General features: G+C 41.9%; 3 protein-coding genes across 3 annotated transcripts; all 3 read right to left on the bottom strand.

The window, feature by feature from the left end:
- Positions 1 to 7,035, bottom strand: rinl (Ras and Rab interactor-like). Its single transcript, XM_068745718.1, has 11 exons — positions 7,031 to 7,035; positions 6,462 to 6,627; positions 4,393 to 4,504; positions 3,853 to 3,925; positions 3,504 to 3,592; positions 3,335 to 3,417; positions 2,642 to 2,873; positions 1,604 to 2,290; positions 1,165 to 1,482; positions 926 to 1,057; positions 1 to 413 (listed from the first exon to the last, which is right to left on the bottom strand). The coding sequence occupies exons 1-11, from the start codon at positions 7,033 to 7,035 to the stop codon at positions 1 to 3; spliced, it is 2,310 nt and encodes a 769-aa protein (XP_068601819.1).
- A 322-nt stretch (positions 7,036 to 7,357) lies between these two features.
- On the bottom strand, positions 7,358 to 13,034 carry sirt2 (sirtuin 2 (silent mating type information regulation 2, homolog) 2 (S. cerevisiae)). Its single transcript, XM_068745336.1, has 16 exons — positions 13,019 to 13,034; positions 12,798 to 12,844; positions 12,249 to 12,297; positions 12,053 to 12,163; positions 11,869 to 11,910; positions 11,660 to 11,766; positions 11,165 to 11,221; positions 10,978 to 11,046; positions 10,758 to 10,887; positions 10,631 to 10,690; positions 10,468 to 10,523; positions 10,282 to 10,358; positions 10,025 to 10,076; positions 9,867 to 9,934; positions 9,536 to 9,602; positions 7,358 to 8,498 (listed from the first exon to the last, which is right to left on the bottom strand). Exons 1-16 carry the CDS (start codon positions 13,032 to 13,034, stop codon positions 8,367 to 8,369), a joined length of 1,140 nt encoding a protein of 379 aa, XP_068601437.1. The 3' UTR covers positions 7,358 to 8,366.
- A 551-nt stretch (positions 13,035 to 13,585) lies between these two features.
- Positions 13,586 to 16,277, bottom strand: dmac2 (distal membrane arm assembly component 2). The gene is made up of 6 exons (XM_068745603.1): positions 16,253 to 16,277; positions 15,846 to 16,036; positions 15,291 to 15,371; positions 14,613 to 14,752; positions 14,344 to 14,506; positions 13,586 to 14,273 (listed from the first exon to the last, which is right to left on the bottom strand). Exons 1-6 carry the CDS (start codon positions 16,268 to 16,270, stop codon positions 14,081 to 14,083), a joined length of 786 nt encoding a protein of 261 aa, XP_068601704.1. The 5' UTR covers positions 16,271 to 16,277; the 3' UTR covers positions 13,586 to 14,080.
- Between the last annotated feature and the right edge of the window lie 4,014 nt (positions 16,278 to 20,291).

The raw sequence follows: 20,291 nt of genomic DNA, 5'->3' as shown, positions 1-20,291 counted from the left end.
TCACGTCCGTATTTCTTCTCGGTGTTGCGTTCCTTTGTTGTCCTCTTCGTCTACTGTCCATAGAGCCTGTTTCTCTTCCTCCTCTCCCCTCCTCATATCTGTTCTGTCCCAGTCTGACACTGGAGTGGCCGTCTGGGATCCACCCTCATCGTCTGAAACACAATCAGACCTTTTCTCTCTTTCCTCCTTGCTTCTAGTTTCTGGGTTCTGCATCCCTTCATCACAACGCAGCTGCCTGCGAGTGGACGGTTTGCGCACGCTGCACCGTGACTGCCTGCAGTGCTGAGTGCGCCTGCGATGCCATTGGTTAATGGACTGTTCGGCTTCTACGCTGAGCTGACGGGCGGCCTGTCGGGGCTGGAAGCTGCTGATGTAGTAAAGAGAGGCGTATAAAGATGTAAGGTAGTAGCCACCTGTTGACACGAGGGGGTGCAGAAAGGGAAATGATCCGTGACTTGTAACAGAAAAGTGCAAATATCTTTAAGATCAGCTGGAAATAATCTTGTGAGGACCGAGTTACACCAGCTGCTTGTAGCCACGTGGCTATATAGTGGTGCTCAGACTATGGGAGGCAAAGGCGGGATTTTTAAGGGGTTAATTGTGCCAATGGAGGCCCTAACATGCAGCTGTATAACATTAATACAATAATAATCAGAGCAAGGAAACGTGATTTAGGGAACTTCTACTGTAAAAAAAAAAGAGAAATGATGAAGGAATAAAGTTAATTGTGGAAGGCAATAAAATACGTTGTTTAATCGCTGTGTGAAAATGAGGTTTTGCGGCGCAACCTTCATTTAGAGCAGTCCAAATATATTAAAACTAGACTAAATTATGAAGTCCTGGTGCAACTGGTACCAGCAAACACTGACAACTAACCAATCAGCCACTCTGTCCGCTCCGGTGTGTTAGCTTGCATCGGCCTTACCCTCCCCTTGCAGCTGTACGGGATCCAGCAGCTCCATCATGTAGTCTGTGTCTACCTGTAAGGTAACCACATCACTACGTACCAGGACCCACGTCAGGCAGGGCAGGAAATGATCTGCTCCGTACACTGTACCTGCAGGAGAGAAGAGGAGCATGTGGCTTAAAAAAAAAAAAAACATGCAAGCAAAGTGGCAATCCAGACACACCCAGAAACAAACCAAACGAAAAACACCTGGTTACCTGAGTTAGCATTAGCGCTCATGCTGTCACTGATGATCTTGCAGACATCAAGAAGGATCTGGACCTTCTTGTTTGGGGAATATGCCTCATGCAGACTAGTCCAGTTCTGCTGGATCATCTTCATGTTGACAGGGTCGGGGACTCCAACACCTCCTGAACCCCCTAACTCGTCAATCCCTTTCTTTTCCAGCACACACAGGTTGCTCTGGAGACGGCTGACGGTACCATCATCAGTGCGTAAGGCATGAATGCAGGAGTAGAGGTGTGCAGAGACAGGCTTCAGAGCCACCTTTTGGAGGGAAAGCTCGACCAGCAAGTCTGCAGGAGTGTCAAAAGGTGCACAGAAATAAATTACAGGAATACTAAATATTGATCCTAACTGCTAAATCCCCAGAATGCATGCTGAGAAATGCCTGGTCTGCTATTAGACTTAACTCACCCATCTCTGAGCCTTCTATGTCCGTGAGGCTGTCCAACAATGCCTGGATTTCCTGGGAGTCCAACAGCGTCTCCATCAGTGAAGTGAACGCCAGCCTCACTTCTTGTAAGAACTCAGCCAAGATGACCCCGTCGAGATCTGCCCCTCTCTTTAGCGCCATCTCCACAAATCCTTTCGCAGCCTCGCAAAACCTTTCCCCTTTACGCTCGCTCAGCTCCTGCACACGATTGGTCAGCCTTTTCCTCTGACTCAGCAGCCCACTGAGAGCCTGACCCACAGCCGAGAGTCTGTGTTTGACTTTATCTGCCAACGTTTGTGCGCACGAGTGCTGCAGGCTCGGGCCGTGCAGCTGGGAATCCTGCTCATCCTCCACACTGCTGAGGGAAAATGAGTCGAGCTCCAGCAATGGTGGCTCGAGCACCGAAGAAGGCCTGGGTGGAGGCAACCAAACGCCGTCTTCGATCCAGGACACTCTGTGTGGAGACTGAAGAACCGGGCATACCTGGGGCTGTAGCCCGGGGGTAGCGTGAGAAGATGGATGAAGGGACCCTGTGCTTGTTCTGTGAAGGTTTCTAGAGGCAGAGTTTCTGCTGGTCTCCCTGAGAAGCACCCCATCCGGAGGGTTTGGTGTGGCCGGCGTCAGGGGCGCGCTTGGTAAATCATGACTTGACTTGGCTCTGATTGGACCTAGACGAGGAAAAAATGAATGTTGAACACTGAATGGAATTTACAGTATGTAGCTTTGCATAAAAGTTAGAGGCAGAGGGAAATTGCAAGCCCTCTCTGTTAAAAAAAAAAAAACTAAGGCTAGGCCAGCAGAGTTTATGAGTCAACAGGTTTCATATAATTTCTTTAATTCACACGCAACTTAGATATTTTCCAAAAAAGAGATATGTAACTTGATTTCTGGATGGATTAAGTGAATTAAACATAACCTGTTAATCTTCAGATTTGCTAATAAGACAACATTTTGTATTCGTAACATTCTCAAAAAAAAAAAAAAAAAATCTTATTTCAAACATTAAAACGAGCCCTCACCAGAACTTTCCTGACTAGAAGAAGGTTGTTCTTCATCCAATGAAATGGCTCGTTTGCGTTGTAACCCCGCCCCTGCCCACATTCTGGAGGAGCTGAGGCGTCGCTCCCGTCTGTAATTTGGTGGCTGATTGGTGCAGCAAGCAGCCGATGTCCTGTGCGTCAACCAATCATCTCCATGTTCATGAAGATAGAGAGGGTTGATGACACACAGGGCGCCGGTGGTGGAGGTCATCTACGGGAACACGCAGACACACAGTGAAGTACTGGGAACATGTGTTCACATAAAAATATCTTGTAAAATATGCATTCAATTCATTCACCAAATATCACAGTCTTAAAGGAGTCCGATATGCACTATCATGCAAAATGTCTTCTGGTTCTGATCCAGAATGAGGTCAGGAAAAATACTACATTTTACATTGAAACCCATTTATGGATTCCAAAATCAGTAAGAAATACACATCAACTCTGATTCACTTTTATTTTTCATGGTTGGTGTCTAAAGAACAATTTAGAAACTTAATGTTGATCCAGATCACCATGTAGTCAATGTAAATCCAATTAGGAGGTGAATGAGCTGCTTGGCGGAGGTCTGCGCTCTCCGACTGTTTTTCTAGTTACAGCTGCCTTGGTGGAAATGAGGATCATGCGGTTGGAGAACGTGGGCCAAAATACAAAACCATCACTAATCACCTGTATGGACCACAAAACACTGCTCGGCTCTCTCTGGGTCATTTTCTCTGTTCGTTGGGGAAGTGGTGTGCAGAGCCAGGTTTCTACACGAGAGAGGTTATCATCACTAAGGCAGTTAAAGTATTTATCTTTCTGTTAGTATTTAAGATGCAGAGATGAAAGGACTCACTGGGTTTAAGCGGTGAAAAATAGTCTTTGTTCCTTTCAGTCACGCTGCAGATCCAGTGAGGAATGGAGAGACAAAGCGCCAATACATCCCTGAAAGAGGACAAGAAAGCAGAAATCAAAAGAACATGCAAGGACATTAATAGACAGGCCTTCAAATGGATGCAGTCTCGTCAAGTAATGTGAAAATGAGTTAGAATAATCAGGACAACATGTAGAGATAATCACATAAGCATCAATGCCACATTCTTTTTTAATGCAGGGTCACTGTACGTGCATGTTAGCACATGCAGTAGTTTGTATGTATTTTATTTGCTAGCTGAATAACACACATCAAGCAAAAAGGTTCTTACCTGGTCAGAGAATAGAAGAGAACCAACTGAGCCAAGTCGGAGAATGAGAGACGAGACTCTGACAGTTGGAAGACTGATACATGGAAACGGAAAGTGGAAAGAATTAATATCATCTTCAGTCAACAACATGCATGCCTGGAAATGTAATTAAGTGTCGGAAGGAAAGTTTGACTGCTTTTCAAGTTTATTTTGTGCACTCATTGTTTTCCCCACAGTGTGCTTTCAAGACTCACTTCTGTCTTCAAGCCTGCGGCTTCAGCTATAATCATTCATCTGCATTATAACCAAAGTGATGATAGGTGTTGACCTAATTAGTCACTGGAAAAGGAGTTTGGGGAACCAGAATGTGCAGTTTGAGTGCAGAAATAGACGTGTGAATCCGATGATGCAACCACTCTGCTGTGTTTGTACTGCATGCACGCACAGGTTTGACAGCAGAAAGTACCGACTATACTACACGCCGTTATTGGGTTTCTGCAGCTCTTAACACGTTCGGGCAGATGAAAGAGAGATGACAGACAGTCGTCCGGTGGTGCATACCTGTGTCTGTGCTTCTGATATCATAATCAAGGACCGCGTCATCGTTTTCTCCAGCAGACACACACAGCAGGCTGGGCTGAGATGTGGCAGAGTCCCGAACAAGCAGGAAACTCTTGAGGAGACAGGCAGTGAGTCATTAGTCGACCTGAAGACGTACAGAAGCTGGCTGAGCAGGATTTTTCAGAACTCTTCTGAACTGTGTACAAGATCAGGCTCAGCTATGTCAAAACTCCTGTGCCCACTGTTAACGTGAGGATACCTCTGATGATTAAAAAAAAAATACTTCTAACATTCAGAGTTCAGGATTTATAAAATATATATATATATAGAGATTTTCTATAATGACACATCCAGATCTATTTTGTTTTGTTTTGATGTAGCTACAGATACATGAAATCCATCAGCTTCGTATCGGTGGCCGTCCCATGTCTCTACCTCCGCTGGATCCAGTTACTGTACCAACAGTGGGGTTCCATCATGAGCTGTCCACATAAGGAATGATCCAGAATCTCTCGTGGATCCACCTTAAAGTCTTCCTTCCTATGCAACCTTTCATCAGAACCTTCTGAGGCATCTTGTGGACAATCACAAACATGAGTGACCACATAAACTCCTCTGATTCTGCCCGACTGAGGGTTATTAAGGCCCTGCACGCTGTCCTCCTCATACGATTGGAAGGCAGTTCCTCAAACTTCAGAGGATGTAAAGAGGGGACAACGTTGATGCAGCGTGAAAGTCGAATGCAGCTCATGTGAAATGGACACAAACATTAAAGATTGCAAACAATGTCAAAAACAATGTGAGCAAAATGTTTTTCTGCATTTCTGTGTTCGCTGTTTGTCTCTTGCTACATTTGCTTTATCTGTGCAGCCGTGTCGGTGTTCTGTTGGTGAAGTCTCGGTGTTGGATCACGTCTCCTTTGGAAACCGTGACTAAAACAGAACAGGCAGTTTGCTGAGACATAATGATTGCGGGTAAAACTAAGCAGATGCAAACCAGCCTCTCGGCCATTCGATTACCTCACCACAACTACCATTCAGAGGTGCTAACAAGCACCAGCACAGAGCGTCTCGCACGCAGGATGTGGCTTTCATGCTCTGTGCACACAGAAATAGAGACAAGTTCTATGGAAGTCACTAAAATTTCAATGCACGCAGCAGGGAAGTGAAGACTTTACATGAAGAAAATACTGCTTTAAATTCAGATGACTCATAACGTCAATGCTAATTTGTGTCAGTTTAAATACTGGAAACCAACTAAACTAAATGAGCTAACCTCCAACCAAAGTGTTTCAAAGGACTCTGATAGTTAATATTCATAAAAATGTGTTTGCATTAAAAACAAACAATCGATATTATATATCCACAAATACTCACCTTTTTGAAGCTAGTTTGAATTCTGCATATGGAATAATCAGTAGAAATGACAATGAAAGTAGGATGTCCTCACTTTTACCCGTTCTCTGACATGCAGGAGGTTTTATTCAGCCTCACTTCTGCATTCAGGAGGGCTGCTCCCACAAAAAGGGAACTGCTGTCATGCCGCAGAGATGTAGATGTCAAAGTAAATGCACTACAGCATATCTGTTGTTCCTGTTTGAAACCGAAGCTGAAACTACTTAGTTTAACAACAGGAGCAACTTAGAAATGAGGGGAACGGTGATGTGATGCATGAGAACATCCGATTGAGGAAACAAAGAGTGATGAAAAAAGCAAGATACAATACAAAAAAGCCCTCTCAAGAAAACAGAAATAAACCACCGCCGCTCCAAATTAATGTTTTGTTTGTTTATGAGACGAGTGACAATATAATAGACATTACAAAGATTTGGATGTCCTTTAAATAATTATCTATGCGTCAGGAAAAAGCCATCTACTCTGAGCCATGCAACATATAACAATCATCTTCATTTTTCTGGGAGTTTTGCACTACATCGGATTTGTATTCTGTTTGTCACTTAATTGCTGCTGGATTTAACTGAGAAAACGTTGAATGTGTTGATTTACAGCAACTGAACCCCTGAATGAGTGCAACGAAGGTAAGTGTGCGCTGAAGAGGAGGAAACTCACCCCCGCAGGTGTTCCACGGAGAGCAGAGTGGGCCCCCTCTCTATCCCAGCGGGCCCCGGGGCACCAGGCATCCTGGCAGACCCTCAGCTGCTCCAGCAGCGACAGCCTCTTCCTGCTGCTCCTCCACGGAATGGCTGTCGCCCCGTTTACTGAACTGTGAACCGCCCTGTGTGCAAACAGATATGGCAACAAAATAAAACGAGGCAGTCGATGCTCTCATGCCAGATCGAGACAAAATTAGGATTAAAATTCTCAGATGTTTGTGGAAGTGTAGAGTTTAATGCACAATGGATTTTGGAAAATGTATTTTAAAAAGGTTTAAAAACAAATCAGATATTTTTAAGAACATTTAATCACAAGCTTATTAATGACGTAAAGATACTGTGGATACTTACATGTGTTGCTCCAGATCATGTTTCTTCCCGACTCTACTCTATTAGCACATATATCCAAATTTTGCAATCTTCTCTCTCACGCTTGAATTCTTCCTTTCTTCGCTTTACTTAACGGCAAGCTGTTGCTCAAGAGCTAAAAAACCCGAATGAAGCTTAAAAAGGGAGCTCACTTACATCATTGACACATTTCCTGGAGCATCAAGCAGAACCAACATGCATTCCAAAATACAATTCTCTTGTTTGCCACACTTCTCGTGCTTTTGGTTTTAAAATATTCAAATGATTTTTCATCACAGCGTCACCTTTGCCCTCCGCGTCTGTCTACATGTGGTTTTCAACCTACCGCACAGGCAGATACGCTGCGTGTGTTCCCTGCAGCACTCTCTCCTCTGCTCAGAAATGATGAAAGATAAAAAAAAAAAACTTGTCTCGGGACCCTGAGACTTGTCTCACAGGTTTGAGCGTTGCAGCTGCAGAAGAAATCACAAATACGATGGTGTGAAAAAGTAATGGATCTTTTTCCGATTTATTTTCTTTTTCTCATTCCATGTTGAATCTTCAAACAAAATCTAACATCAAAGAAATGCAACCTATGTAAACACAGAATGTCATTTTTAAAATTCGAAATCAACAATGTGAAAACGGCTGGATGGCTGCTCAGGTTGCAGCACACATAATGATCTACGAAGACTCGACTGAAGGTTTCTTATCCTGCATTTTTGCGAACCATCATCATATATATATATATAACTTCCTAGCAACGTTTCCCATCATATATTTTTTTTAGAGCACAATTATAAAAGTGTCGGTATTGACCGAAAGTGGGCATTTTTTAAAACTTATCCTGTGTGCATTGAGTTTCTATAGAAGATCAGCTTTATAATATACAAATAAAAACATCATATTTACTACAGCGGTTTTCCACAGTTTTCCATGAACTGGCACAGATTATCATTTATATCCAGCCCGGAATTTTTTTTTATTTCATAATGCAACAGTTCATGCTTCTTCAGGCAGCTCACACATTTTCTTATGAATAAACACCCGTTTATATTTTACTGTAGCTCGTTTTAACCACGAGACTTACATTTTATTTCGGATTCATTCTTGCTTCTCTGTTGTGATTTATCGACCCTCAAATATTCAACAAACATTAAAGATATTGGTTTTTTTAAGCATCATATGCACCTTGTTTCGTCCTTTAACGTTTTAAAATCTCGTGCTAAAATTAAATAAATGGCTTAAATAAATGTAAGTCTAAAGAGTTAAAGCTGAGACAGATGTAGTAAAAGCAAAAAAATAAGGTTAGTAAAGTGCAAAACAGTGATAAACAGGACAGGAACATAACATACACGCCTCATGTTTGATAGTATTGCTCAAAAGAACGTCCAAAGGTGGAAAGTAAGCCTCACTGCCAAACAAAACTGATATCATAATCTGCCTTTGGACCAACTCCAATCTGGGACGTCACTGCAGTGGCTTTTCTGCAAAGTTTATTTTTTTAAACAAGTTACTCTTCCTTTTGGGGCTCTGGTTCCACTGATGCTGAGCTCGTCTTGGCTGAAGCTCCTTTGTTCTCACTGCTCTTGTCCTGGGCCTCAATCCTTGCATGCTCCCGCTTCACCAACTCTTCCAGCTCCGCCTGCAGAGAAGCGAAGGAAACGAGCATTTTAAAATGACATATGACCTGGAAACGTCGAATCTAAACCATCAGAAAAATAACAACAACTTCTCATTCTTTATATTTATTGAGAAGCCTCCACAGCGGTGACACAACATCACACAGGAAAAACATAAAAGCCTGCAGTTTTACTCAGGCAAGACGTTGACTACTGCAAATGTACTGCAAAATGTACTTTACTGTATATTTAGACATACGAGTGTGGCTGCATACAATCTAAACATGAAACTGTTTACTTGCCAAATATCATGAGTTGAATCTTGAAGGCTGCTTTAAGTTAAAGTTCTTACATCTGTACGCTAATTATGAGGCTAAAATCCAGGAAGTGAGAACAGCAGGAAACAGATAACCTGTTTCTCACTACAGTGATAATACTCACTATTTTACACATCATGGGTTATTTCTTTAATTCATACACAAGCTTTGAAATAACAATTTGTGGCTATGTGGTCACTGGTTGCCTGGCAACATCACAGTTAGAGCAAGACACCAGGAAGTTACTGCAACCAACTGCTGTTCACCACGAAATTGCTTCAGCACACAATGATAATAAATAATGGCTATTTTTACACAAATAAAAAAACTACAATAATTCGAATTAGTTAAGACTGCTAAAGGTTCAAGACTGCACTTCTTGCAGTTATTGTTCCTTTGGTGATGAAAAAGTAAAGTAAAACCCAAACAGTTTTACACGTTTAGTTGTCACTCTCCAAAATGGTTATTTATTATTTCAAAGCATATCTGGGAAGAGTCAGACTAGGTGATATTAAGAATAAAAAGAGAAAGAAACATCACATAAAGCCAAAAACATAACATCAGAAATGAGCTTGTGCTACAATTCAGTGTGACATGCAAGGTAAACAATAAATTGTGTTCGAATGACAGCAGTGGACATATTAGACCTATTAACAGAAAGAGGCGATTATTCATTCTGAGTTTCACAGTGACAGTTCTGTCGTAAATGTGAAATGTTCAAACAAGATGACCGAGTGATTTACCTTCCAGCCCAACAGGTCAGCCAGAGCCAAACAGCCATCGTCACACGTGCTGACGTGAGCTACGTCTCTGAGAAGAACAAGAGCCACTGTGTTAGAACCAGTAGCATTTCTTAAGCTATTCATAAGCTACCAGCTGTTTAACAGAAATATAATCCTGCAATAAGTATGGCCAAATCGTCTTTGCTGATGTTTCGGTGCCCTCTGGAGGACGTCATCGGGACATCAGTTAAAACTGATTTATAGAATAAAATGTGAAAAATATCATCACTGTTGATCATTTTGACAGTTTTTAAATCTTCCCATCATCCCAGAATATAAACTTCATTGTTACCTGTAAGCTTTATCTGAGTCAAAGTCCATCCCTCCACCAAAACCCAACATCCCAAAGAGGGGATCAGCCTGCACAGGAGAAACACAAAAATGATGGATAAATAGCAAAAAGAGCACGGATAATGGCAGAAAGACATTGATGGAGGAGTGGGGACTTACCTGCCCTGCCTTCTCCATGTTAATGAGCAGTCTCGGGCAACTTTTTGAAACCCTAACAGAAAGAGAATGTGTAAGAAAGCAAATAACCACAATCTATAAGGAGTCCAACATACTGGAGAGCAGAATCGTAAAGTTCTCGAAAGAAACTCTTCAACAAGACAAGATGCCAGCTCAAGTCTGAATCTTTCCTTACTGCAGGCCACATGAACACAAGACTGTCATTGTGCCAGTGTTCAGTTAGCAGTAGTTTTCAGTACCTGCTGACTAGACCTGCAAATGGTTGGACCTGCAGAGACGTCCCCATGACGATGAGAAGATCGCAGCGGGGGAAGTCCTGACAAACAGACAAAGGAAGCAAAAAGAGATGATTTCTGGGGGAGTATTGCATCACTTCCTCTTCAACCACCATGCAGGTGCGCTAACAACCTCCACCGTCTGCTCACCATCTGCATTGAAGTGAAAAACCGGGCAGGCAGACTCTCTCCAAAGAAGACAATATCTGCGAATAACAAACGGTGTACACAGATAAAGAGGTACTAAGATAAACGAGATAAAGGAGGGTGTCTAAGAAATGCATAAGAAAGTCAAAGATGTCGATGTACCAACCTGGTTTGACAAGGCTGCTACATTTTTCACATCGAGGAATGTCATCAGAGAAGATTTGGTCTGAGGCAGAGAGGAGGTTGAAGTCCCACAGCGACTGGACAATCTCATGGCTACAACTCCAACACACCTTTCATCCAGTCCAGGTTGTACTCCTTACGGCAACCGAAGCTGACACAATGGGACGTGTAGAATGTCCCATGAGCTTCAATTAAATCGCCTCCATCCAGGCCGGCCACACGCTCCAGGGTGTCGATGTTCTGATTGTACAACATATTTATACTGTTGTAATTTGAATTCAATAATAAAAAGAATCAACGTACAGTTTGTGATCTTGAGCTTGTTCCTACCTGCGAGTAGCAGCGTCTCAGGAGCCCCTTGTCCTTCAGCAGCCTCATGAAGTAGTGACAGACTGTCGGCTTAAAACAAACAAAACCATACAGATCGTTCATGGCATTAACTTTATTCTTAAATGGTCCAACACATGAATGATTTCATTTTTATTTGAGGATATGAAGCAGCAGAAGTGTTTGGTACCTTGAACTGTCCTGGGTAAAGCTCCTTGGCCAAGGCAAAGAAAGGCTCTGGATGTTTCTGAGAATAAAGATGGGGGGGGAAAAAAGGCGCATTCCGTTGTGAAGAGAGGACAAAATACTGTTTGAAATAAGTAATTATTCCTAGGTGCCAAAAGGTATGGGTCCATCTGACTCAAGATTGGCCTGGAATACTGCTCGATGACTTTCAGAGGAATTTCTTCCCAGTAATAATAGTACATGTTTAATGCCTTTTTTTCCATGGCCCCATCCAAATGTCCTGCTGTTCCATAAGAGAGAGCATTTCCTGTTCCATTAGGAGGATTTGTTCCCACAAAATGCAATCAATCCTTATATTATATGAAATATCTCAATAAACGTTTGAGTTAAATGATCTGAAGATGAAGCTTGGACAATCATCTAAATGCCCTCGAGGAAGCAGCCATATTCTGTCATGGGTCCTTCATCAGAATATTAAAGAAAGAAATCTCTCACACACCTTAAAGTAATCTATTTGGAAGATGGCCTCTGGGTAAGGCAGGTTATATTTTTGCAAGTTTGCATACAGGCCAGTTGCTGGTGAACGGAAATCAGGGATCCCAGCCGCTGTGAGTGGAGATAGTGTTGAGGGTTACAGATCAAGAGTGAAGACACCTGCTTTGATTCATTTACATTATTTTCCTGATGTATATAAACTGAGATGCTCACATGTAGATATTCCTGCTCCAACCATGCAGAGGATGTTTTTACCTGTGCGGATGCAGAAAGAGACTTCTAACAAAAAGCATAAACAACTGCATTATCAGAACAGGCTTATCTGTAACTTGAATTAGATCAATCTACGATGATCTGAAGTCATGGAGAAGCTGATCGGATATTGGCACAGACTCACATTTTCCACTCTTTATATACCGAGCCACTCCCTCCAGAGTGAGCTCATCGAGAACTTTGTCTGGTGTGCCGAGGCCTAGGGTGCTGGAGAAAAGGTTGCGCAGAAAGTCCACTGGAAGGAATGAAGAGACAACAGATGATGATATATATATCAATGCTCTATGCATGGAGATAAAGTCATGTTTGTTTCCACATACTCTCCGGGCCTCCTGCAGCCTCGTCTTCACTGCTGTCGCTGGACTGCTCCTACAGTGGACACAGGATTAACAGTGACTCTAAGCAATGAAGAATGTCTGCTGTGTTTATCTGAGATGTGTGTGCTGAAAAGCAGGGCTGTGAACTGTTTATTGTGGTGGAAAAGCTCAATAAGGCTAAGTGTGGTGTAGAAATCAACAATAAACACGAACTACCACAGACACGTGTCATTAGTTGGATCAATAATTCAGAGTCTGTATTCGGGAGTGAAAACAAAATTTTAGGTTGTATTTGTGCAAAACGCTAGTACCTGTCATAATGCGTAACTGTGATTATTGTATTTTGATTAGTATTAGTATTAATGCGCTTAATATACACATACAATATATTCCCTTTTAATTGACTATTGTGTCTCATTAGACTTAACAGGGTGACATTTCCTTCTCACTGCGACACCCATGTTTGCACTATTTTGTCAATAACGTGAGACACTTCAATAAAATAACCCCCCCTCCCCTCCCCTCCCCTCCTTAGCCCTCAGGTTGACTTACCTCTGGTTGGGGCGTAATCTCCTCCTCGTCTTGTTTTTTAGACGACTCTAAAAGAGGAGACATTTAATTTAATACCATGTTAAACACAAACTCAAAAAAACACTCCCACATTGGAACTGTGGCATTAGCAGCGTCGCTAGCTAGCGCGGCGGGGAGATCCGAGGGTTATGACTCAATTTTCGAACCAAATGTAAACTGAAATACCTGGACAGCACTCCTACCTGATGTGTCAGACATTTAGCCGCCTACAGAAACCCGTTTCACCACAATGATCTGGGCGACAACCAACGTAAAACGCAGACGATGCTAACTTCCGAACTGCGGTCCGACGGCAGGGCTTGTTGTGGTCCGTCACAAATAAGGCTCGGGTTTGTTGTGACACAGTTTCCGCGGCGCAATTGGTTCCTCCTGCATGTCCATTATCTATTTTGTTAAACGTTACTTAAAACTAAAAATCGTTCATTTACTGAGTTAGAAACACACGACTCATCTGCATAATTAAGATAAATAAAACGTTGAGCGTGCGTCAAAGAAATGGTACGAAAAATGCGTGACGCATTAGTTTCACTAATAAAACTCGTTTACGAATTCTTGATCGCCAGCATCTTTACATAAGGTGATTTGTTCATGCCCATTCACTCAGTCTTCTTCCAGTCCTTCAGGTGTCTTCGTGTGTCCTCGGTCTCGCCACTTCCTTGTGGATTAAAGGCTTTAGCTTCCTATATTAAGGTCCCAGCAAACCAAGTTGAAGGAAGTTGAATGAAGGATACAGGCAAAGGAAGTCTTCTTACAATACAATTTTTACTCAGTAGCCTACATTTACAATTATTTTTACATTTCAACAGAATTTAATTACCAGTGTCATTATTTAGACCTTAATAGTTTGCATCTTAATCGAGAACACTCAAGAGCAAATTGAATCTGGAAGAAACCAACACAGCACAACATAACAGGGATAAATAATGCAACAATGAGGGGTGGCATATTGGTTCCTCCTTTGTTGCATTTTGTGTGTATTAATACGTACAAAGTCAAAAAGTATTATTCCATAACTGGTTAGTGTTATAACAATTTTCTTTTATATATGTTGGTCGTTTTCTGTAGATAAACAAAAATCATGTTTATGGTAAGAAGAGACTGTTGCTTAAGAAATCTGACTTATGGCCTCCGGTCTTCTCATGTCCAATGGTTCTACGGCGTAGTTGCTCCATCAGTGATCCTTCTGTCAGACAATGGTGAAGTAAAGCTCCTCGAGAAGACTCATGTCCCTGACTCTATCCGATTCATTCCTGTGTCTTGCTCCACCTTTGCCCCTGTTTTGGCTCCTTGTTCTCCTCTTCGGTCTCCTGCCTCAGGGTTAAGTCATAGCCATTTGCAATGATCTGGCACTGTGGAAGCATCTCCTTTAGTAAGATAATGGCCAAACCAGGACTTTTCAGCCCTTGAAGTGATGACACATCCAGGCGCCGCAATCTTCTGTAATAGACAAACGCAGCATGAATACAACAGTGACAATATCAACAATAACTAGGATATGTTTAATTACGTGAGATTTATCAGTGCCGGTAGGCCGCCTATCGTGATCTTCGGACAGTGAGAAATGTCCAGTTCCTCGAGAGAGTCCTGAAATACGTGGAGCCTGGCCAGGAACCAGTCATCTACTTCAGAACAACCACGTAACGACAGCGTCCGCAACAGATGCTGCCCCTCTAATTTGGAGCAGATTAGAAACACAATTAATGAACAGCGGACCTGATAGAAAGTCGGGTCATATTACAAAATGGTTTAAAAAGGAAAAGGTTAGGAACTCAATACCCAGGTTCTGCAGTCCTGTGTAGTTGATAAGTGTGTAGTTCATATTAACTTCTTCAAGAGGTGCGTCTTTGTGTTTCATGAAGTCCCAATTAAACCTGCCCTTCTTGTATGTAAGGTACCATTCGGGCTGCCCCGCATACCTGAGGACACCACAGACAATCGCTTGAAAAATTGACTGCAGCAGCACATTTGAGATGTGACACTTAAATTGTCATCGTTGCCATGTTACTGTAAACATGCATATGTCTTCATGTTTGTCATCAGTAGCTTATAATTGACAAAAATATTTTCAGCAACACCAGATACAGATTAATTTTTCCTCTCTAACATTCGGATCTTTTTACAAATACAGGAAATCCCTTTATTTTTCTTTGCGATACACTGAAGTGTCATATCTTCACTCTTTACATATTAACCCCCCTGCAAATCTATATTTGAATCACCAAGATCCAGATCAGAATTTAATGTGTCGTAGCGGTGTAGCATCATAAGATGTCAAATGTTGACAAAAGTGAAAAAAATGATTAATGAAAGAGAAACTGAAGATTCATTATTGTCCCGTTATATTTAGGGGGGGATAAAAACTGATCCAAGATTCAAATCTAGTCCCACTTTCACATTCAATAAAGTCTTCAATGACCCAAGAGCCACTGATTTCAACACACGTAAGACACTTACCTAAATCCTCCCTTCAAACACAAGATATAATACGCCGTCGCTACGTGCTCCCCATGCAAGTGCTTCGTGTAGCCATAGTAACTGTGAAAGACAGTTTAGAAAATCAGTGATAAGCAGCATCTCTAGTCAACTAAACGCACCGTAACACAGTCAATACTTTGTGCACATATGTTTTCATCTGTATTAATTGCCCAGGGGAAGACAAAGAGCAGGTGAAACTGAAGTTCAAAATGAGGCTTCTTAAGTGGGCGATTATAACTGGCTAAGAAAATGTCCACAGGGGTCAAATTTACATTTATTTCCACAGCTCTTACAGAACTACTCCTATTCATTTCTCCTCTAAATTTCTTTACATGTATTTGTTTCCCTCGTGAAACAACAGTACCTGTTCAAGAACAGTTACCTGTTACCTGTTCAAGAACAGTTACCTGTCTTGAACAGGTACTGAAAAGAAACACCTCTTGCCCAACAACATTTACCAGCAGCATTATTTGATAGGACTTCACCTAACTGTTCAAGACGGACAAAAAAATAAATAAAAAAAAACATTCTCACGCATTCTTCTTCTGAATCCCCTTCCTCCTCATTTGCAGCCTCCAGCCCAGGAACATCTCGACATCGTAGAATCGCTGGGAGAGGAAGCGCATAAATCTCGCGTACAAGGAAGGAGACGCCGAGGAGGACGAGCTACCTGTTCGGCTCGCAACACGAAACAAAACACACCGCTGGAAGCATCTGCGAAGAGGCTGCGTAAAGATAGATGGGAAAGGACAGGGAACAGTGACTGATATCCTCCATCTGTTTCCGGTTTACGCAGCCCGGCTTTCCTTGGATGGCTGCGCATATTTTAGCTCATATTAGCTACACTTAGCTCGATGCATATATATGTTAATATTACCCTCTGGTAAAATATTAAAGTCGGTTTATTGCAGTAATTATTCGAAGTTCGAAGGGCAACTCACCGCAAGGGGAGCCGCCATTGCGACGCACTTCAACGGAAAGTCGTGAGGGACAATCATCACGGCACTTCCGTGTTTTCATTCGTCTGTAGTTCATAAACTGGCCACGCATCGTCGCTCGTCTCCTCTGCTCACCGGATACTACAACTGATCTGTGATCTTTCTGTTCCGAAACAACAGCGCTAACCCCTACACCACTGTGACACTGAACTCTGCTGCTAAAATTTAGCCTGGACTTTTTATTCCACAGCAAAAAATAAATAAATCAAGTCCCATGCAACTTGCAGCATTTCAGTTGTTGCATTGTTCCTCTTGAATCAAAGTTCAACAGTAGAATGAACTCTCCTCCCCAGAACCTGGGGAGATACCTTTACAGGGAGGCTGAGACAGGTGTGATCGACTGTAATGTACTGTATTGTAGTATTGGACAATATTATTGTACAATATTTGTCCATCTATTACATTTAAAATGTGGTAAATCATGTTAGAAAGGCTGTTTGTAACTCATTAGTCCCTTTGTATTTATTGGCGTAATCCAGAAATGAAAAAAAAAAAAGGAAAGATGGAGGAAAACCTACTGCATGTGTAAAATTGGGTGTGTAGCCTGCACAAATCACATTACAGAGGGGTTGGTTAAATGAACAGATGGACCAATGAAATAAAGAGTGAGTGACAGAGAGAATAATTGAATAGATTGGGGAATGGATAGAGGCAGACCGTTTGGGTTGTCCTCGTGGTGCCTGTAGGGCGACTACTGTGGGTGTCTGTGGGCATTCATCTGTCTTGATTTCCTCCGACATTGAGACTGACGATCACTGATTGTGATCTGCTCGAGCATCAATCAAGTATTTTGCATAAAGCTGTGGTTGAGCTCTATCCTGTCAGATGCGCATCGCTACAAAGAAAATGGCAGTCCATTTTGTTTCTTGTAAATTCAAAAAGGCAGAACTGCTTCCACGGTTTCGTTAGAAGCAGAAGACAGAGGTTTCCTAATAGCTGCTGCCCTGCGGCTCCCCACGTTTTACTGAGCGTTGCAAGAAGTGATGGAACTGAGGGAAAGCCATTAGCCACTGGTTGTACGCCTTGGCCCTCTGGTTCTGAAGTACACACACACACACACACACACACACACACACACACACACGCGCGCATCCTCTTCAAATACCAGCATTCTCAAGACTGTTAGTGGCTGTCCAGGGTTGTTTGTTTTCACCAGCGTCCATCAGGTCAGTGGAGTATAAATCTCAACCGTCTTGGCAGGAAAGCCATTAGTTGGGGATTGGACTGGGCCGGCTGCTTAATGCTCACATTGAGGGATGGTCACTTAAAGGGCAGCTGGAGGGGACGACCAAAACAAAACAAAACTCTGAATCAATGCTTAACATTCAGACATGCACTAATTAATATCAGTGGGACATGCGATATCAAATCTTATTTTGTAGAGATTGCGAGGTTAATCCAGATTTTTCTGAGGTTTATTTTACAACATACAGTAGGATAATTGGCTTACAGACATTCTACAAGAAGAAGAAAAATCGTTCACCAATTGTTGGTAATTAGCATCACTAGGAATCTTAGCATGTTCCTTCGAGGCCAAAGGCCTCCAGTTCTGTAATATTCAGGGATACATGTGCTTCAAACGCCTTTTATAAATGCTTTTTAGCTGCGTTTGTCTCATATAATTCATTAGTTCAGTGATTTGTGGACAGAGACACTCGGCTCAGCTTCAGCACCACAAATGCGATTTGTTTTCAGTTCACACTGGGATATATGATCCACATTTACCTTCAGTTAAAATGTAAATGTTAGATTTTAATGTTAGATTTTAATGTTGGACGAGCTGGTGGATGACGGGATTGTAGAAACTCTGGGCTGGCATTTTGGTTTTATTCACAGTTTCTGCAGCACGCCAACATTTTTGGAATTGGGGTTGTATTTTCTGCCAGCCATCAGACAAAAATAGTTCAATACCTGCTATTTAAATATGTGAGTCTGGCAGTTTCCATCAGCAACTGCCAGACTGAGTGCTTAGATGTGTCCCATCACTTCCGGCTAGCTCTTCTAATATTACTGTATCATCATCTCCCTAGAAAATTCTGTTAAAAGCATTTAGATCTTTTCTCACTGACAGGAAGTGATGCCAATTAAAGCCCTCTGAGAGAGACTTGTGATCTTCAGGTTTTATAAATAACGCTGACATCATTTGTCTTTGCACTTCTTCTGCTTCTCTTCACTCCCAGACCCTTTTCAGACACAGCTGCCGCTCATGCAATGAAGAAAAGTCACGCATCTGTGGGACGTGCCAATTACTAATCACCGATTGTACAATCTAATCAATGCAGATTTATGTCAGCTTTTGTTGCCTCACTGCTTTACTCACAGGCTTTACGTCATTAAAACGTATAAAGCACAGCTGGGTTTCCTTTGTGACGTCGCTCTTTGTCCCGTATCCTGACACCAGGAAATATAGTTTGATTTTGTTCTCTTCCAGTTCTGTCAGTCTTTATGTGTTGCATTGCTTCGGTGCTCTGGACTCCCTTCCCTTTGTGCGATCCTATTTTTGATTGCATGATTTCTTTTCCCACCACTCCTTAATCATGCATGTCTCCCATCTCATCTTCCCTTCTGCAGCATTGAGCTTAGTGCTGTTTAACAGATATAATGGCTTACTCTTTGTGGCCTCATTTGGTGGATGCTAAATAAAAAGCAGACTTTTCTACAACGTCACTCATCTTAGACAGATGTTTCGATGAAGCTGGGATTAATAAAGTATTCTGATGATCTTTCCTCTTCTATGCCTCTGCAACATTCAGTATTTCTAAGATCTCCACATAGCATAATCAGTAAAAGCCTTGTTGTTGAATATATTTGACTCATTACTTTTATGTTTTCCGAGGTCTTCATGAAGGATGAGATATGCCACTGGTACACTGACTCTAAAATAAAATAATGAGCTTTAGTGGGAGGATGGATCTTGAGTAGAGCTTATTAAATATTGATAAAGATCCTGTTTCAAGTGCATATCCATGATTCTTTCCTATGTTCTGTAAAAAATGAGCCTTTTGTTTTATTTGACCTTTTTTTGTTCAATGTTTTTTTCCAGTTAAAATACCTCGTAAACAAAGTGAAAAATGCTTCAGAGAATAACTGCATGTATAAATAAGTATACATAATTATAATAACAACAGAAAAAGTCCACAATAACAGAAGTGAAGCCATTATGGAAAATAGAAAAAGAAAATAAGGTTAAAAAACATCTAAGCTGACACATCGCGCGCACACACACACACAATTAAGAACAAAAGCTTACAGCAGATTATCCTTTTTTTATTTACCCTTATTTTTAGGCTGAAGACAATACATCCTATGAGCAGAAAAAAATTGCCATATTATTGCTGAAACAGCATTAACACTTCAATGTTGCCACTTTGTCAGCTTTTAAATGTTGTTTTTTTGAAGGTACATTATTTATTCATTTTCCGAACAGCACTGTTCTTGATCCAGAGGTCCTAGACCTATGTATAACCCCCCCGCCTCTTTAAAAGTCTTGAGAAAGCAGTCATTAAACAGTTGCGTGATTCTCCACGTAACAATAGTTTATTTTAGGATTTCCATTTAAGCTTCAGAGTGTGTCATAGAACAGAGACAGCTTTGATCAAAGCTACTAACAAACGTCTTTTTGCACCAGGCGAAGGTCTTGTCTCTCTGCTTGTCTTGTTAACTCTTATTGCTGCATTTGACGCCTCCGAATATGAGACGCTACAAAGACTCAGGTAATTAATTGCCCTGGAAGGCACTGCATCATTCACACACAGACTATAATAATTTGGGCAACCAGGAAACCAATCAGGGTGGAGCAGACTCACGTAGAAAGACGCTTCATAATGCTTGTGCGTGAGCATGCTGGTAATATAAGTACGTTTGTGCTGGCGGCCCAGGAGGGCGCCTCGGAGGACTGGTGTTTGATTGGCGCGTGCTGTCGAGATCTGCTCCTTCCTGTTAGCGTACGCATCACTTCCTCTCACCCTGCCCAGAGCTACTG

The sequence above is a fragment of the Brachionichthys hirsutus genome, chromosome 11 (genome assembly GCF_040956055.1).
Source record: "Brachionichthys hirsutus isolate HB-005 chromosome 11, CSIRO-AGI_Bhir_v1, whole genome shotgun sequence".
In the NCBI taxonomy this organism is placed as follows: Eukaryota; Metazoa; Chordata; class Actinopteri; order Lophiiformes; family Brachionichthyidae; genus Brachionichthys; species Brachionichthys hirsutus.
Note: the sequence above shows the minus strand (reverse complement) of the source record. Positions and strands in the feature narration are given on the sequence as shown.